This window comes from Streptopelia decaocto (genome assembly GCF_964273445.1).
Source record: "Streptopelia decaocto genome assembly, chromosome: 18".
Classification (NCBI taxonomy): domain Eukaryota; kingdom Metazoa; phylum Chordata; class Aves; order Columbiformes; family Columbidae; genus Streptopelia; species Streptopelia decaocto.
In genome coordinates, this window is record NC_138673.1 from 7,293,350 (window position 1) to 7,311,809 (window position 18,460).

At 48.5% G+C, this 18,460-nt stretch overlaps 1 protein-coding gene across 8 annotated transcripts in view; it reads right to left on the reverse strand.

The window, feature by feature from the left end:
- SSH2 (slingshot protein phosphatase 2) overlaps window positions 1-18,460 on the reverse strand; it is an 85,557-nt gene that overhangs the window by 7,112 nt on the left and 59,985 nt on the right. For all 8 annotated transcript variants that reach the window (XM_082068234.1, XM_082068235.1, XM_082068236.1 and 5 more), the window contains 10 exons: window positions 17,259-17,380; window positions 14,774-14,842; window positions 13,947-14,012; window positions 12,631-12,825; window positions 10,742-10,835; window positions 10,495-10,623; window positions 8,595-8,641; window positions 7,040-7,186; window positions 4,710-4,910; window positions 12-855 (listed from right to left, as the gene is read on the reverse strand). In XM_082068234.1, coding sequence (XP_081924360.1) covers window positions 12-855; window positions 4,710-4,910; window positions 7,040-7,186; window positions 8,595-8,641; window positions 10,495-10,623; window positions 10,742-10,835; window positions 12,631-12,825; window positions 13,947-14,012; window positions 14,774-14,842; window positions 17,259-17,380 — 1,914 coding nt within the window. The remainder of the gene's footprint in view (window positions 1-11; window positions 856-4,709; window positions 4,911-7,039; window positions 7,187-8,594; window positions 8,642-10,494; window positions 10,624-10,741; window positions 10,836-12,630; window positions 12,826-13,946; window positions 14,013-14,773; window positions 14,843-17,258; window positions 17,381-18,460) is intronic.

Here is an 18,460-nt window from a genome sequence, read left to right on the forward strand (position 1 = left end):
ATTCTTTTAACCTTTTGTTGTTCTTCATCTGTGGAAGAGTCATCCGACGCCCGAGGACAGTTTCCAGAGCTGTTCCTTCGAGCATCCGTACCCCCATCCGCAGCGGGGGGCACTTCCAGCACCGGCACCCTGGAGACCCCGTTCCTGCCACCGCCTTGTTCATCTGTCCTGGAATGGGAGCAGGTGCGCGACCGGCTCTCCTGGGAAAGCTCCACGAATTTCTCCAAAGCACTGAAGAAATCAATCCTGTCTGTACTGAGGTCTGACACTTCGGGCTGGGGATTCTGTTGGAGACTTGGGGAATTTTGGTTTGGGGACTGGGGAAAGTCCTTTAAGCACGAAGTGAATTCTTCCATGGGAACCAAGTGCACGTTCATATCAGGCTTAAGGGCATCTTTTTCTAGATCGTCCACTGTCAAATCAGGAAACTCTGTTATTTCCAAGGGGTGCTGGAGTTGCATTAAGGCCTCGGAGGCATGGCAGTTATCAGGGGGGACAGAGTCTACGCAACAGCCTGCTCTACAGCCATTGATGTTGTTCAGGTTCAGCTTGTCTTCCATCTGCTCGGCATGGAGGTCTCGACACGTAAACTCTAAGTGGATTCTTCTCTCCTTCACACACATCTCCTCGGTCATGTTTGCATCCTCGGGGAGCTGCTGCTCCCTGCCCAGCTCGGCCGAGTAGATGGGAGACATGGGCTGCTGGTTGTCGTTGGTCTTGGCCTCCGAGATCTGGTCGGCCGAGGTGGTGATCTCCTTCTTGTTCAGCTCCAGCCCAGACTTGCAGATGGGCTCATGGTGGTCCGAGAGGTCACTGTCTGAGTGTGAGCGCCACAGTTTATTATGTCGCTGTTTGCTGCAGGAAAAAAAGAAATGAAAACATTCAGTAGTGTTTTCACACACCAGGGCCAGACCCACCTTGGTGTAAAAGGATGAAAGACTGTGCCAAAAAACAGTCATTGAACCACCACAGATTCACCTGAACAGTTCAGGGCCAAACCTGCTGCTGGAGAAGCTGATCCAATAACAAGCCACTTTCCAGTAGCCGAATCCCACCACGCTGTTCTGCTCCACAGACACGTATCCCGCAGCAGGATTTTATCGGTGTGCTCAATAAACACAATGTTTGACTGACTGCAGAGTTTGTTCCTTTCCCAGCCAGCATTTCCATTTGCTAGCAGGTGAGCAACGGCCAGTCCCTAGTCCTGGACATGAGCGGATGATGGACACTGAATTAAATCCCATTTCCCTTGTGGCTCCTTCTTTGAAGAGCTCCCGTGATCAATAACTGGGCTCTGGTAACCAAGGGAGTGGGGTGAGTAAAACACAAAGAGATCCTCAAATAGCCAACAAAACACCACCTTTCACAGGAAGGAAACTCGAGTTCTCCAGCTTTTGGAAAGCCCCTTTAGGAAGGTCTGAGCAGTCACGAGGCCAAGCAACTGCCACCTTCCTTATCCCCACCTGCCAAAAAAACCCAGCCCATGGCCCTGGGCTTACAGACCCCAAAGGAGGCGAGTTGTCCCACTGAAACCCGCCAGCAGCAGTGGCTGCGAGGGCTCTGCCGAGTGACCGCGGTCACCGGGCTGTGCTTCCACCGTTTGCCCCTAGGAGGAGAGCAGATACCACAGAAAGGTCCTTGGATCTGCAGGAGACCTTGCAAAACCTCTCCAGTCCCCTGCCAGCGTGAGCAGGCGCTCCCAGACACGTCTGTTGGCTGCAGTAAGTTAATTAACAGACGCTATCGAACTAATTACAATATACCTGTTTAATTTTGGGTGCCCAACAGCTAAGGAAAATAATCCCTCACAGATTTTGCTTTCTAACCCCATAATCAGCTACAACCTTCGTGTAGGACACAGGGTGGAATCTGGTCCTTTCAGAGGAGAGCAGGGCAAACAGTATTGCTCTGGGGGTCTCTAATGGGTTTGGGAGCGAAGTCTGAGAGGGGCAGCAGAAGCAGGGCTGGCTGTGAGGCAGGTTGTCGCTGACGCTCCGTACGACACACCAATGATTTCCCACATCTCTGCTCACGTGGCCTGGGGAGAAGTTGTTTTTGTTTTCCGGTGCTCAGTGCTCAAATCCAGCGCTCAGCTGCGCATCTGATTCCGCAAGTCATAATCACCCTCGTGCACGAACAAAGCAAACCTGCCCAGCACAGCCCTGACCTGAGAATCGAAACAGATGGCAACAACCGCTGGGAGAGGTGGATTGTATTTACTCGTAACCTCACACTTCTCCAGCCTTACAACCCACAAGTGCTAGAAGCAGGAGCTCATGTCCCTTCCCAGGCAGCCCAACTATTGCTCTTGATTCACAAGTTGCACAGGGGATCCCAAACACTGTTCTTCTGTAACTTATCCATAACTAATAAAAGAAACAGGGCTGGCTCAGCTTCTTCTTTTCTGTGTCTATCACCATAGGGAGTGGACAGTTTAAATAAACCCAAGAAGCATGACAGTCCCAAAGAGCAAAACACACTTGTTTTGACTAAAAGCAGGCAGGGGGGTTTTCATTTTGCAGGTGGAAAACATATCCCAGTTGCTATAATCCCAACACAAAACCGTAACTAGATAGCGTGAGCACATGGCTGCCCTCACATACCTTCCCTCTGAAATCGGAGCTGTCACATGAACATCAATCTGTTGTTGTTTTGGTGTTTTTCTTTTTAACCTGTCCTGGAATACCACAGCCATAAAAAAGGCAGCCAGAGGGCAAAGCTAAATAACACAGAGAAGAAAGAGGAGAAAAAGTAATTTGGAGCTGAGAAAGGAACCGCATAAAGCGGGACCATTTCTGCAGCAGAGAGGCCATTCCTTGCTTCAGTGAAGCTCCATTTACTGCCGGCTTTTCAGTCCTACACACAGAGCGTAATGCACTGCTCTTGCATTTTTTAAAGCCTCGCAAGTAATCCCGTTCATGCCATACCATGGGGACTTGCAGAGTAGGTCAGCAGCAGTGGGGTGCTTGAGTAGGAGGGGAACAACACACCATATAAATGACAACAGCAAGAAAGACTTGACTCCTTAACCAAATGTTTGTAACGGGGGGGCTTTGCAGGTGTGCCACCAACTACCAGACTGGCAGATTACCCACACCAGCTGTAGGGCTGAGGATGTGACACACCAGCTGCCACCAGCCAAGGGCTGCTCACAGGTGTTCAAACTGTCACACAGCACCCTGATGTGCTTTTCCATCTGAAAAGCTTTTCTTCCATCCAGTTTACCCCAGTGAGATTTAATCTCCCACCTGTAGCACAGCACACTGGTCAGGTCACCTCTAGCTCAGAGTTAAGCACTGACCTTTATTAATTGGTGCCAGCAGCACGTTTGGTGCCACACAAGGCATCAAAGACAGGTGTGGGGTCTGTCTCAAAGGGTTTCAGTCCAGAAGAGCACAATTTTCTTAAAGTATCTATTCCACTGTGATCTATCCTGAGACTTGATATGACTTGGCCGCTTTTTCAGAGTGAAAGAGTCATTATGGCAGTGAGCGTTTGGGGAGCAGAGGGGGGGAAGGCAGAGATGGGGACAGGTGGAGGACAAGGATCCTGTGGGTTCACCTGATCAGGGAATAAGCTGAGAGGAGACCTCAGGATGCTCATCTGTACAGAGAGGGAAATAAGCAGCACATTTCAGCGACAGGAGGAGTTTACACCAGGGGTTTGGTGTAAAAAGAGGGAATCCAGACCTGGCCCAGCAGCAAGACTGCTGGGTGCAGGTGGAGAGCAAAGGAGGAACGGTAAGTCCTTAGCACAGAAAAAGGGAAGGGATGTCTTCACAAGTCGCGATAGGACAGACTAAAAGGGACAAAACCAAGCAGAAGACAAAGGTGAGAAGTGTGCCCTAAAGAAGGCATGAGTACCTGAGGTGCTGTAAAGAAACAGCAGGCACCTTTCAACAGAACCAAGAAGCTATGAGATAATTAATTTGGTCAAAACACGCTAAGAGCCACCTCCTGCAGCAGGAGGCTCAGCTGGGGTAGTTCTGCTTGCTTCAGATCGGCTCCCTGGCAAAGCACACCACGATCCTAAACAAAATACCGTAATCTGGCGAAACACAGAGTATCACTACCTCCTTCCAGCCGATCACGTGAAGATATTGCTTCACACAGCTTACAAGTGGATTTCTTAGAAACATGCAATATTTACGTCTTCTCACTAATTGGGTGATAGCCTGGGGATTACAACACACTTGCCCAGACCCAGGCCCAGCTCCAGACCAGCCTCAGGACTGCACACAGGAATCAAAACCGCTGTTGCAATGCACAGAACATCCTGTCCTCTCCTCTAACACCAACACTTACCGAGAGGATCTAAATAAAACCAGACCAGCTGCTGAGGAGGGGCATGTTCAACAGGGACCTGCAAGGCTGAGACAAAGCGAGTTCCCTGCCAAGTGATGTTTCAAGCTACAGGGACATCAGTTATCCCCGCTGGAGTCTGCACAGCTCTGAATGCGGCATTCGGATGGCAGTTCACAGGATGCTACTCTCTAAAAACCAGCCACCCTAGATGCCAAATAGCCTCCTAAACGCTCTCTATTACACTTATTTTCCCAGGCTCAGCTGAGATAACCCAGGAAAACAGAGCGCTACCTTCTCACAAGACAACCACAAGCTTACTTAACATGGTGATGGAAGTTCTAATTAAAATAATGGAGTCAATAGTTCGTTATGCCTTAACACGGTAACCCGGGTGATTCTGCTCACCTGGCCAGCAGGATCCCTTGGTACTCCTCCAGCTGCCGCATGAAGCTGGGGTTGGGCTTGGTGACGGTGCGCCGCTCCTTCACGTAGTCGTACGCCCTGTCCAGGTTCCAGCCGTACTCCTTCATGGCGTAGGCGATCACCGTGGACGCCGAGCGGCTCACCCCCATCTTGCAGTGCACCAGGCACTTGGAACCGTTCTTCCTGGAGCAGGAGAAAGACAAAGAGGGTCATTACACAGAAGACACAGCCTCTGAGAAGCTTGAGAAAACAGCAAAATTCTCTACTAGAGCATTATCAAACACATTTTGAAGTCTCTGGGATGCGAGCTGATAATCCACTTTGCAAATTGGAGCAAGACACGCAAGGAAAGTGAAGAACAATATCTTAATTTTCTTAACAGATTTTGTTACAACAGCTCTTCTGAAGTTTTTATGACAAACTGGACAAACATTGGTTGCTTGCTGATGTTAAGACTGCTAAAGACTAATACAGCATCCCTGAACTCAGCCCAAACGGACTCCTTGTATCAAGCCATGTTCCAAATAAAATTTTGATGGTATATTATTTGTCTTGACAATTGGTTGAATAAGACCAAAACTGCTCTAGTGAGCCGTGTGAAACCCCACGTAGGGGGGCACTGGTAGGTGCAAATCCAGCCAAAAGCCCCAGGGACCAACCTGGCAGGTTTTTATTGATACCACTGTTTTTTAGGACTGTCTGTAGGTGGAAAACTCAACCCCCTGCTCTGCTTTTAAGTCTTCACCTGAGCACCTGTCCAAATGCAGGGGAGTGGAAAAGACGACCTGCTGCAATTAGATGGAAGATCCTTCTGCTTTAATCCATTTTTCTTATTGAAGGCAAAGCAACCAGTGCCTTTGAGTGCAACGAGCAGCCACTGGGCTTGGTGAGGCTGGTGCAGAGCCTCAAAGGGCAGCCAGCTCTCTGCTCCAAGGAGTTAAGAAGTACTTGTCTGCTGTGAAATACGAGGAGGAAAGCGATGGCCCTTCTCTGTGAGCTCCGTGTGCTGGGCAGCACTGGCACGGAGCGGGCTGAGAGAACCTTAGTTTGGCACCTTGAATTTTCTCCTTTAGGAAAGGTGCTCTGGATTGCCAGCCACGTGGAATTCCCCCGGGACAGACCGGGAGGCCACAGAGCAGCCGCTGGCACGTGCCTCGACAGGCTCAGACCTGGGCTGGCGGCAGCGGGCTGAGCCTGAACCTGCATCCGAAACGGGGACCTCTGCACTGCCTGGGGTGCAATGGGCTGTAACAGCAGCATTTAGACTGCTCTAAGACTTCCTTTGCAAATCTAATTAATCAAAACATTGCAATGCTTTTGGCGACTTAAAAAAGCCAAACACAACAAGCAGACAGGACAAAGAAGGGGGTACTGTAATTGCCTGAATTTGGGAGATTATTAACTTGCGTCTCACCCCATACGCTGTACCAAGGCCCAATCATTTAAACCCCAATGGCAAATATTCTGGGCAGAATAGTACTTCTGAGAATGACAACACTTCAAAATCAATATTTATGGGAATAGAATGATGTCTTTTAAAGAAACCATCTTAAATAAGTCTCTAATAACTTGTTCAAAAGAGCCAATATTCAAACAGTGCTGTAAGAAACTACAAGCAAAAGAGATGACAGACTTCTATAATGGAAATAATACTTTAAAGGCAACATATGCCAATCTGCTTTCTGAGCAGCTTTCCCTGAAGAAGGCTGCTGAATTAACTGGAGACAGCTCATGTAACCGGGATGCAGTTCTCTGCAGTAAAAAGGCCCTACTTTCAGCATCCCCTATCGGATTACTCACTGTGACAGCTCAGAGACCTGCACAGACGTTTCCTCCCGTTAAAGGGAAGAGTTTGCTCTGGAGCATTACGCTACAATAAATCATCTTCAGACTGCGGGCTTCATCATACAACCTTATAACGTATGGAACAACTTATGCTTATGTTCAGTTTATAAAGTTTTCCTTCTTACTTTTATTAAACTCTACTTGATTTGTTACTGCTCTTTCCTCCCACCGGTATCTCTGTAGATCCATTGAATTTCCTAAGCACCAGGCAAACCGTTCTCTCTCCAGCACAGAAATCATCTCCTCCGCTTGCCCGGACTGCGCCTGGGCAGAAACCCCTCACCAGCCCTGCCCGCCCTCGCACAAGCACCCGCGAGAATGAAAACTCGTGGAAGGCAACTCCAACACTTTGCCATAAGCTACACAATGGAAATGCTTTGATCCCAGGTAGGCAAGGAAGAACAGCAGTGAAGAAAATCAGTAGTAAAATATAAAATGCTTAGCGTGTTTGTTCTGAAAAGACTTACTTTGCCTTTGAGATGAATTTGTAGGTGTCATTCCAGTAAGCCAGAAGATCAGTTGCTTCTTCGTCATATACCCGAATATTATGGTATTCAAAGAGCCCAGGGAAGAAGTTATCTATTTCTCGAGTCACATTTAAAATATACCGCACCCTGCACGGAAACAGAGAGCAGATAAAAATGCAGAGTGAGCAGGACACAGCAAGTTCAGAGAGAGATCACAGCTGCTACACAACAGCCTTGCCTCGGCTTTGCGAGTGGCAAAACCCGAAGCATTTAAAGTTGCAGTCTTGAACATACCCTTGGGGATCAGAACTTGGTGCAAGGAAGCACAGCTACACAGACAAAAGGTTTTACTGAGCAATTTAGAGCCCAGTCTCTGATAAAAGGGCTTCCATCCACACTGGAGAGAAACCTCCTCAATAGTATGTCAGGTTATTCTGCTTGCTCATGTCTCTTTATTTTAAGTGCAACACTTGTGTCACAGAATCTCCTGCAAAGACTGTTCATGTTTCAACAATTTCTCAAAGCCTCTTTGTGAATCTCTCCTGCTGCACCACCAACAAAGGAGGATTGAAGACATAAGCTCACAAGCAACACCAGAGTTAAACAAATGCATAAATAACTGCAGAGAGATGTAACAGACAATGAGCCACCGGGAAGGATTTATTTCTTATCCCTCATTTTTCTGAAAACTGCTAGAGAAAGCATATGGTATTTAGGTACATTATATCTAGCATTTTGAGTCCTCAGGGTTACTTGTAAGATGCTTATGAACTGGGCTCATGCTGGGATATCAGACAGAACAAGAAGACTGCAAGGGAGTGACATCCCCTCTCCCCAGCAGGTACAAAATCACTGGCACTCAGTACCCATCTGACCCAAGGAAACTGCAGCAGATCCTGAGCTGAATGAGAAGAGTCAATGCTATCAATGCGATCGATTCAGTTCAGAGTGATTATTTTTTTCCACTGGCTTGGCACAAATAATTATTTAATTGCAAAATCTTGGTGCTTAGATCCACCTGGCCTAGAGAAAGGACACTCAGCTTAAGCTGGAGAGGTAGAAAGGGGCAGGAGACAGAGGAACCATCAGTGCTGAGCCCCAGAGCTACAGGACTTTCCTTCCTCCTGGGCTCCGCTCAAAGAAACAAAAGCCCTTTTACATATTTTCCTTCCTGCTGCAGTCTGGAGGTCCAGACTCCGAAGTGCCTCTGTAACCCTGAGACCTCAGCCCAGAACAACGGGCTGGAGCAGAAGGCAGAGAGCCAACTACGCAGCGCCCAGTGCAGTAACTGCAGCTTTTTGCTACTTACAGCTATGAGATTGCTGCCTGCCTTTGTTCGCCAAGGGGATGTCAGTCAAGGTCAGGGAACAAGATGCTTTTACTTTAGGGTGCCTGTTTGTGGGATGCAGAGTTTGGAGGAAGCAAGAGCTTGTTCAGATCTGCAAACCCTTTAGTAAGACTCAGGTTACACAGCAGGTAGGGAATAGAGTTTATTGCACAGACAAGCGTGAAGGCCAGGCTCTTGCTTTTAAGCATTTGACCTGAAGCTACTTACCCTCTGTTCTGCAAGTCTTCCAAATTGGAGGCGTTCCATTCCGAGCCCTGCAGGGAAAATACGCAAAGGGACACATGAGGCAGAAGGAAGGCACGGCCAGCCGGCTGGTGGAGCAGGGACTGTCAGCAGCAAACGGGGGAAGGAAGCTGGTCAGACAAGTGTTGGAGAGCAAGGGGGCTTCTGAGCAAAGGTGAACACAGAAGAGCGGTAACAGGATTGATGTTCACAACCTTATCTTGCTCCATTAACCGAATCTGTTCTGAAGCAACAGGCAGCTCTGCAGGCAGGAGCCCAGCACCATGTGCTGGCACTTCCTGCAAACTGCTGACAAATGAACCTCGGCAGAGATGCGCACACCCCACCCTCTCCCTGGAGGCTGCTGCCAGCTCTGCCCCACAGAAGGATGACTGCCTGCGTTTAAAACCATCCAGGTGCTCTTTATACGTGAAACACCCATCTCGCACATCAAAGGCAGCAATGCTATAAGCTCACTTGGATTACACCTCTTCTCCCCATCATCTCTTCTCTTCCAAGCCTGTGTGAACAGAGGGACACACGCATTTAACCCTGCTGTATTTACCCTACCCCACCAGACTTAGCTTCACGTTGCCTCTTTCTGGCCAAGGAAGAATAATTTCATTCAGGCCTGGGAACCACCAGCTTCCACAGGTACGGAGAACAATACCAGAGCAGTGAAAGCCTTTTCTCCTGTCCTTTGATCCTCAACCACCAACATCATCAGGTCTCTTATTTCCTGCTTATTTATTTCAGCATTCCCGAAGTGGGATCCCACTGGGCTCTTGCCTCCACCTGGAAGGAAACAGCTCATGCCTCCCAGAGACCTCGCTGTACGACTCTGCCTTGCAGCACACACGCTCCTGAAACGAGCTGCTGCCCAGCGCCAGCGGCACTGCTCCTCACCGCAGATTGCTGCTTTGCACACATTAGCCACAGCCCTTCTCCTCGCTGCTGCCTGCAAGCCTCATTTTAAAGGTCTCATTCCCATTAAACGCATTCAGAGCCAAGACTCCAAGCCCTGCAGCCTGTAACAGGTCTCCCTTTCTGGAGAACACACAGTCTGCAAAAAAAAAATAATCCATTACATTGTAAGTACTTTAAGTTTCCTGGCTCTACCCCACCACAATTTCTTGGGAGCACTCGGATTAACATCCATCATCCCTTCTGAGCCATGGCACTAAGCTTAGGAGACTGGGAGAGGCTCTCTCCATTTGGAAAGACCAGCTGGGCCAAGAGCAGTGGCTTTGTTTCAAGTTGAGCCAAACTCACAGGCCAGACAGCCCAACCAAACCTGCGTCCGTGGCTTCAGGGCTGGGAAAAGCAACGGAGCGCTGACTCACCAGGAAGAGGTGCAGTCATTAGACAGGCCCCAGCAGCAACAAAAGGCAAGTAAGCAAGCAAACCATGAAAAGGCAAAATGTTTATGTTTCCTTAAGTGACTTATCTCCAGGATTCTTTGTTAAGCTCCTCTGTTCCTCCTGGATCATGTGAACTCAAGAGCTTTCCACGTTACAAGAGCGTCATTCCACCTGAATCTTACACATCTCTGCCAGCAGCTCCCATCCTCAGCTGTAGTCATGCCCTTCCCAAACACACAGATACTCCAAGAACTTGGTGTGTGGGTACACTGGACAGTTAAAGCTACAAACCTGGTCTTACATCAATAGGAACAGCCCTGAAAAGTAGTCAGAATTAAAATTGTCTCCCTTCTGGCAAAGTTTAGTGAAGCCAAGAAGCCAGGCTGCTCCTGTTCAACAGCACTAGTGTCCTGGGTCTTGCTCTAGAGTGCACGACCCCAGGATCGGCCGCTGTCTCCTTCAGAGCTCCTTTTAACACAGGAAAGTTGAGGTGTGTTTACTCTTGAATTCACTGTTAGACTTACCAAAAAGACATGATCAAATATCTGCGTGGGGCTGTCCATCTGCCCAAGGATCACTATCATTTCATTGTCAATGAACTCTTTGAACTCCCGCAGGTTACACACCATCTGCATCTCCAGCTCCGTGCGAATCTGGGTGGGGAGGAGGAACACACATGAAGGTTTTGTTCTGGCCTTTCTTCGCAGCATCAAGCACAGAGCTCTCTAGTTCGCGCAACAGCACTTCCAGTGCTGTTTCCTCACCACTCACCTCTTTTGACGTGATATTCTCCAAGTCTTTCTGCATCATGATCTCCCTTAACTTGGTCTTAATTAGCCGTTCTGTGCGTTCCCGCTCAGTTGGGCTATCGGAAGAAAGCAAGAGAGTCACCATGAGGGAAAACAAACTGGACTCATGGTGCTTTTTACACAGGTATTCTACAGACTGGATACTCTGCAGAGTCTCAGATACTCATAGTACTTCCCCCAGACTCATCCTCAGCTGGAGAGAATTCAGGTGACTGTAAAGCCCAGTTTAGATTCCCAGTTGTATATGAAAGACACCAACTGAATGCTCCTAATCCAGTGTAGTCATCCAGAGAACCTCTGGTATTTGGTAAAATTTAAATTGGGAAAGCTGCATTATACTCTCTGGAGCAATATCTAAGCCTCCCCCTACCTTTCTTGGGAAGGTAACAGCTCCACAGCTCCTTACATGGAGAGAAGAGGGCAGCTAAGCCTGCGCGCATTCCTCCAGCCTCTGCTGCCAGGGGCCTTATCACCAGCTGCAAAAATAGCCCGACTAACACCAGGGGAAGTTGCAGCAGCGCAGCAGCACAGAGCTGGCTCACCCAGCAGCTTTAGAAGCAGTGACATCTCCCACCACCTTTCTGTGTCTCGGGAAGGCTGTCAGACAGACACGTCTCTGCTTTATCAGTGTCCAACTGGTGGTTCACAAAAATCATAAAAGTTCCTGGTCCTTTTAACCTCACTCATTATTTCAGGACTCAATTAAGAGAATGCTGTCTAGGTGCCCCAGGAAATAATTCAGTTGCTGCCACCGGGGAAAGGGTGGGTTAGATAAAATTTATATATGAAAAGCTACAAGAGAATATTAACCTGACAGCCTGCCAAAACTTTTCAGTCACCCTCCTTGTACATTAAAAAACAATCAAGTGTGAAGACTTCTTCACAGCTGAACAACTGCTTAGCATTATTATTCACTCACTGAACTCCAACAACAGGAAATATCTGAGAGCATAAATCAACCAACGGCACTGTTATACTGTTAGTGAAGTCATTTCTTCTTCTGCACATCAGGCAACTAAACCCTCACACTCGGCATCACATTTGGACACAGATCACTTTGAGGTTATACGGTATCAGTACCATCAACATATACTAATTACTGGGGTTGTAAATGTTGAATGTTGATACAGCCTATATTTTGCGTTTCCAAACTGTCTCCCCATCTAACTCAGCCACTGCTTTGGACCACACAGCACCACACATCTAAGAAATTGGCTGGAGACAGCATGGGACCTCTCAACTGTCCTGTTCTACACTCGCAGAGCTCCTCAGAATGAACAGAAAACTCTTTGTCCCCATTTTTGTGTGTACCAGTTGGATGCCCACAAAGATGCTGGTGAGCTCACGGTCTCAGAAGTCCATACATAAACACTTTACAGCAAAATTAACTGAGAAAGGAAAAAAAAAGGACCATTTTACTCTAAACATGTGCTCAGACACATGTCAGCGTTAAGAGCAAAGTCCAGAGAAACCTGCTCCTTCCAGGAGACACGAAGTCTGGAAACCAGAGGACAAAACCAGCAAAGAGGAAGGCTTAGGTACTAGGATACACCACATCTCTCACTAGTAACGTCAGATTTACCTTGAAAGATCAAAGATCTGTGAGCCTAAAGGCCAAGATAAGCAACCAGACTGAAAACAGAGGCTGGAGGAGATGCAAGGGAGCCCCGGGAGGGCTAAACTTCCAGAGCTGGTGTTTACCTAACCAGGGGTCCGTTTATTACCCGGAACAGGAAACTTCTCCTCATTAATACCTAATTAAGAGTAATTTCTTGTGGAATCTTTCCTTTTTTTGGAGACTGCAGTGCTTGAAGCCAAGCGCTTTGGCTCAGCGGAGCCAGACCAACTTACACATCTGTGAACAGCGCGGGCGAGTCGGGCCGGTGGGACTGGACATCTTGCATGGCATTCCACTCGTTGACCGACGACTGGTCGGAGTTGATATGGCTCTCATAGTAACTGACCCACGTGAGGAAGAGGCTCCCTGGGTAGTAATTGTTGCTCCGCGCTACCTCGCAAGCTTTATGTAAACTCTGCAGAGCCGACCTAGAAAGGGAAAAACACTTTCAGGATTATAATTTCTTCCTCAGGCTGGTATTGAGCACAAAGCAGCAGCCGAATCCGGAATGCTGCTCACGTCCCATCAGTTGGTACAAACTCAGTGCTATATGTGACAGCCCCGAGCAGGAGGCTGTCCCCAAGGGGATGGGTAACCACATGCTGCAAGAGCCTCTGCATCTTAAGCGTGCCAAGACATGCCTGGATAGCAGCAAAGGTGCCCACAATTCAGAGGACACCTGTGTCTCTGGCTCTAAGAACTGCTACAGCTGCCTAAGCCATCACTAAGACGCAGGGAGTTCTTGTTCAAGGCAGGGTGCTCTGACAGCTCCTACTGCAGGGGCAGACACCCAGGAGTGAGACACAGAGAGCTGCACAATCGAGAGCTGAGGACTTGACTTTACTGAGCTGTTCAGGTGTTCTCCCTCCCTCACTGCACCAGTGATGTCAGAAGTTTCTTCAGCTGCTGCTGGGAAACAAATCCCCCTCTCCTATTTTTAGCTTGTTTCAAATCTTTGACTGGGATCAGAAGGATCCAGGTCAAAATCACTGGTGTGACACAGTAGCATGACACCCTGACAGGGGATGTATTTCTGCAATGCAAAGCAGCTTGTGCCAGAAATACTTTGATGGCCACTACATTCTTACACGAACCACCCTAAAAGGAATGAAAAATGCAGGCAGCTTCTCTCTCCTTCTCGCTATCACAATGAACATGCCTCACTGGAGACAGAGACTCCTAAAATACGCACAGTGGGTATTTCCTTATTTACGACAAATAAAAAGAAACATTTCAAACACATGCTCAAGGCAATTCTGCTTCGCAGGGATTCAGCAGCCCCTTGCAAGGAAAATTCCTTCCTGCCCCCAGCTGAGCCCAAGGTGCAGCTGCAGCAGAATTATAAACTCACTGCTGTATACCAGCACTTGCATGGGTTTTTTTTCCTTTGGTATCAAACTTCCCTCCCTGTCTCTGAAGGAGACTTCTGGCTGCTTGAGTAGGTCTCAAGATACCAATAATACAAAGCAACACCTGGCTTTTTAAAAGCTCAAGCAGCCAAAACACCTTGGAAAAAGGATCACTGGGACAGATTATAGTAAGTACTCACCACATTGCCTGTACAGACACTGGCTTGAATATATGAACCCTGTTATCTGTCGATACGCTGAACCCTCTGGAGAGAGGAAAAGAGGCACAGTAAAAATGTGTCCCAAAAGCCACTTTTCAGTTAATAACTGATAGTTTGTAGCATGTTAGAACAGCAGAGGACTAGCCCTATGCACACACTGAGTTCAGCTAGCAAACAGATCAAAATAGCGCACTAAAAGCTCTAAGATAACTTCTTTAAGCAGCTGCTGTTTGGGAATGAAACTAAGGCGGTGGGATGGTGCTGGGCTGTGCTGTTTACCTTGGCAACACAAATTCAGTGCCACAGCTGGGAGCAACAGAGTCCAGCTAAAGTGATCCTGGGGCAGCTACCAAGGAAAGAAAAGTCATTCCACGCACTGCACTGGACAGCCCTTGTAACTGGCCCCAACAGGAGGCTGCAAGTCAGGTGTCTATTTGGCAGAGAAACACCATTCTTATTTTATGTTCTGCTGAACACTGCCTGCTGCAAGCGTGATGGAGGAACGCATAATAGGATCCCTTTAAGGAGCTTTCACTACACACCCACTCACCAGTGAAAGCTCCTTTACGCCAGCTTAAACACACAGACAAGCCACTGTCTCGGTGCATGTTTATTCACAGATAAGTCAATTATTGGTCTTTGCTGCTACAATCACTGTGATTTAGGGCCTCTGAGCCTCCTAACCTGATACAGGTCAACAGCAGGAGGTCTGCTGGACCCGGTAGGGCTCTGCAATCGCTCAATCCTTCTCCATACACCGTGCTGTAATCTCACACATTGACTCAGGACACAGAGCAGACACTCACCCATCCCCGTCCAGGTGGATCAAGGTGTCGCTCCACAGCGGCAGCACCAAGCCCATTGTGCAAGTGCTACTGTAGTAAGAAAGAGAAGGTCAGCCCGCCTACCACACCACCATGTTATCATTCTAGTTTTACAGCAATGGTTGAGTTATTTTGTTCCCATTAGAAACAAAAAAAACAAACAAACAAACAGAAAAATCCCACTGTTGCTTCAGGGACAAAGAGTGCCGGTGTTGTTCTGCAGGTGTCTGGCAAGGATCATCACCCACAGGGTACAGGAACATTCTTTCAAGCAAGCTTAAAGGGTCAACACATGCCCAGGAGAAAAGCAAACGGGACTCAGGAGCAGCAAGCTGTGTGTGGAACGTCAGAGGGGGCTCAGAGTCTCCAGTCAGCTCAAGGCTTTCTCTACAGATTAGTCCCTCTCAGGCTCAAGCGGTTTGGTTCCAGCTCTGATTTTGCAATCCACAGCTTTGTTTTCTTGTTTGTCCCTCAGCCACAGCTGCTGGGACCTGGGATGGGTACGGTGGGTGACCGGCAGCACGGCAGGTTCGCAGCACAGCCTGTCACCCGCTGGTGACTCCTGCCCCTCTTCACCCTCCCACACCCCGAGGGTGAGCAGGACAGGAGCTCAGACAGACACCTCCTGGCAACCCCGCTCTTCTCTCAGCTGCTCCGACCTCTTTGCCCTCACGGTCACCTGCTTTCTGTGAGGCTGAGCAAAAAGCCAAGTTAAAAGCAGAAATCAAGCGAAAGAAAACAGGCAGCGGCGGGGGAACCCCAAGAAAACCTGTGCCAAGTTGTCAAATGAAAAAGCTGAATGTCTTAAAGGTGTCAAATAAACCATATTCAAATCATCAACTTGAAAAAGAACTGAATTTAACTGCTGCTGCTTCTAATGCTTTGCACTAATCCTCTCAAATTTCCACAAACTCAACACTCCCAGTCTCTGCAGCTCATGAGAAGTGGGGGAAGAGGGCGAGACTCGAGGCTTCAGAGGGTCAACAGACATGAAGCCCCGTAAACGCACACGCCTCGCAGCGACTGGTGCCCAGCGCAGGGAGACATCGCAGCACGCAGCTATTTCTGTTGACAACATGAGATGAGCTCATGGAAAGATGTGTTTCTAAAAGGCTTCCCAAGGTGGTCAGGGTATTTTTAGTGATACTGTTCAGCAAGCGCTTATCAGAGACCATAGCAACAAGTCTACATTGAGTTATAAATACCAAGTGGGCTAGGGGAGGGTGTATCAGACTGACCATCCAGAATCTCAGTAACTCTAGCAGAAAGCTAAAATGACCCCGCTATGTTATTAGAGGCTGAATACCAGCGAGCTCTCAGTTATCAAAGGTGGCTGTGCTGGTATATCACAGCCAACAGCAACCTCCAAACTCACACCAACCTGTGCAAGGACAAGTTATTCTTACCCTACTGCAAGAGCATCTCCGAGCTACAGCTGGGCACATGTGCCAGGGAGCAGGAGCCAGGGGCAGCATCAAGCTGGTCCCCCTTTTTGGCAGGCGTCACTTGAGCTAAGCACCCAAATCAAGCCACTTGAAATGAGGCATGGTGGCTGTTGTGATCGGCAGGCTGTGTGGAAGGCCATTTCTTAGCAGCTTAACAGCTCAAAAAGATTTTCTAGTGACCCTGATAACTACTTGAAAGTAACTCATTCTTGTAGCAGTTGTGCTAGAACAGAGCATGTGTATGAAACCTTCTAAAATGGTGCAAATATCCAGGTGTTTCTTTCCCTGCATAGTCCAAAACTGATTTATGACCCTTTAAAAGAGCCATGTGCCCCCTGCCCTCTCCAAAGTGCCCAATGCCCCTTTTTAAAACCAAAGCTTTTGCCCGTGAAGCTGCTGGGGTGCTGCCTCCTGGCTTATAGTCACTCCAGCAGCTAAAAGCTGCTTCCCAGCCACATTCCGCAGCTGTTTGGACAGGTCAGCAGCAACTTCAATTAATGAAGCAAAAGCACTAAACCCTGATGACATGCTGATGTCTGGGGAGCACACATATTGTGCAAGATCTGCCATCAGTAACCCTGACATTCCGGTCAGGCCCTTTGTGCCATGACCTGGGCAAGGGGCTTCCTGACAGTCAATTTCTTATTAGCTGCTCTGCTGAACCCTGATGTGCAGCTTCTCTAATTGCAGCTTTTTCTCTTGTTGCACGCAAGTTGTCCTTGTTTCTGGTGTGCAGATGCAGGGCTTAAGGACTTCACCATTTAGACACACTTGAGGGCACTTAACGCCCTCACAGCAGCCTGAGACTCAGAGGAATGGAGAAAACACTGAGCTGTGCAGTTGCCTTCCCATTTGCCACCTCCTTTCGGGAAATAAAAAGGGTACTGTGGATCTCAGGAAAGGTGTTAGGCTGGAAAATCTGAAGCAGTCTGTCCCCAGAAAGCACGGACACCAGACAGTGGTTTCTACAGTTGACAGGTGGGTGAACACAAGCACTTCCCCCACCTGGACGCTGTGAGTACCTGTCATTGGAAGAGAAATCCATTCCTAGGACAATGCTCTCTTCGGTGTCTTGTCTGCCGTTGGTGGACACCACCACCATGTATCTAGTGCGGTTCTGGTAGGTACTTTCCAGTCTTACAGCCTGAGGAAAGGAAGGGGAGAGATGAGCAGTGCGGTCAGCAAAACACACACAATTTGTTTGACAAGCCACCTTTTCATGCTGAGTGCCAGGCGCAGAAGCAGTGATGCAGTTTGCACTAGTATGGATGGTTGGTACTCCTCAGCTGGCACTGAAAGTGCTCTTCACCTCTCGGAGGGCTTTGTCCAAAGAGCTGGAGCTTTCCTTTAAGCTACTGTGTGCTGCAACAGCTCCAACGAGACTTCCCACCAACTTCCCAGACAGCTGGAGAACCAGGATCTAATTGACACGTGGTTCCCTGCTGGTCCTTTGCATTTTTCTAGCAGCTCCCCAGTGCAGAAGCAGCCCGACTGCCTTACAGCTGGCAGGATTTCCCTGTTCCTAGGGTGTACCCATGGCTGGATTTGGATTGCTCAGAAGAGGTAACAAGTTGCCAGGTTTCATTGCTCCTACCACAAACATGTGCACCCCAGGGCCAAAAGAGAGATCTAGCAGGATGCCTGAATTTCACCCCAAACTCCCCCAAAAATCCAATACTGACAGCATTCAGAAAGGGGCTGTGCAACTAAGTTGTGGGCATCACACCAACACTGAAGGTCCTGAAGGGCTACGCTGAAGCCTGATGCTCCTCCAGAAGCCACGAGGAAGCGAGAACTGAAGCGACTCCAGCAAGACTTGGTACAGCCAGGCTGCTGGTTAGTGAGGAGCCCAGGGAAGGAGCCCAGCAGGTTTTGCCTATGAACATCTGCAGTAGGCAGTCTCGCAACACTTTTTGGACTCCATTCCAAGCCATTTGCAGTTATTTCGGTCACAGGATCCCAACTAGAGAAACTAGGACATCCCTAGAAAAGAAGTGTCTTAATTATGTATACTAAATCCTAACTTTGCACAGCCTAATCCAACCCCACGACACTGTCTGGTTTCAGTGTTTACCTTAGTGTTAAACTGCTTCTTAGACTTTGAGCAGAGCCTACAGAGAGCAAACATGGGCAAGAAGGAGCCGTCACCTGCCTGCTGCAACGGGACCCAGTTGCTCAATTCCCCATGACCCAACGGTTGAAGGTTGAAGCGGAGTTTGACATC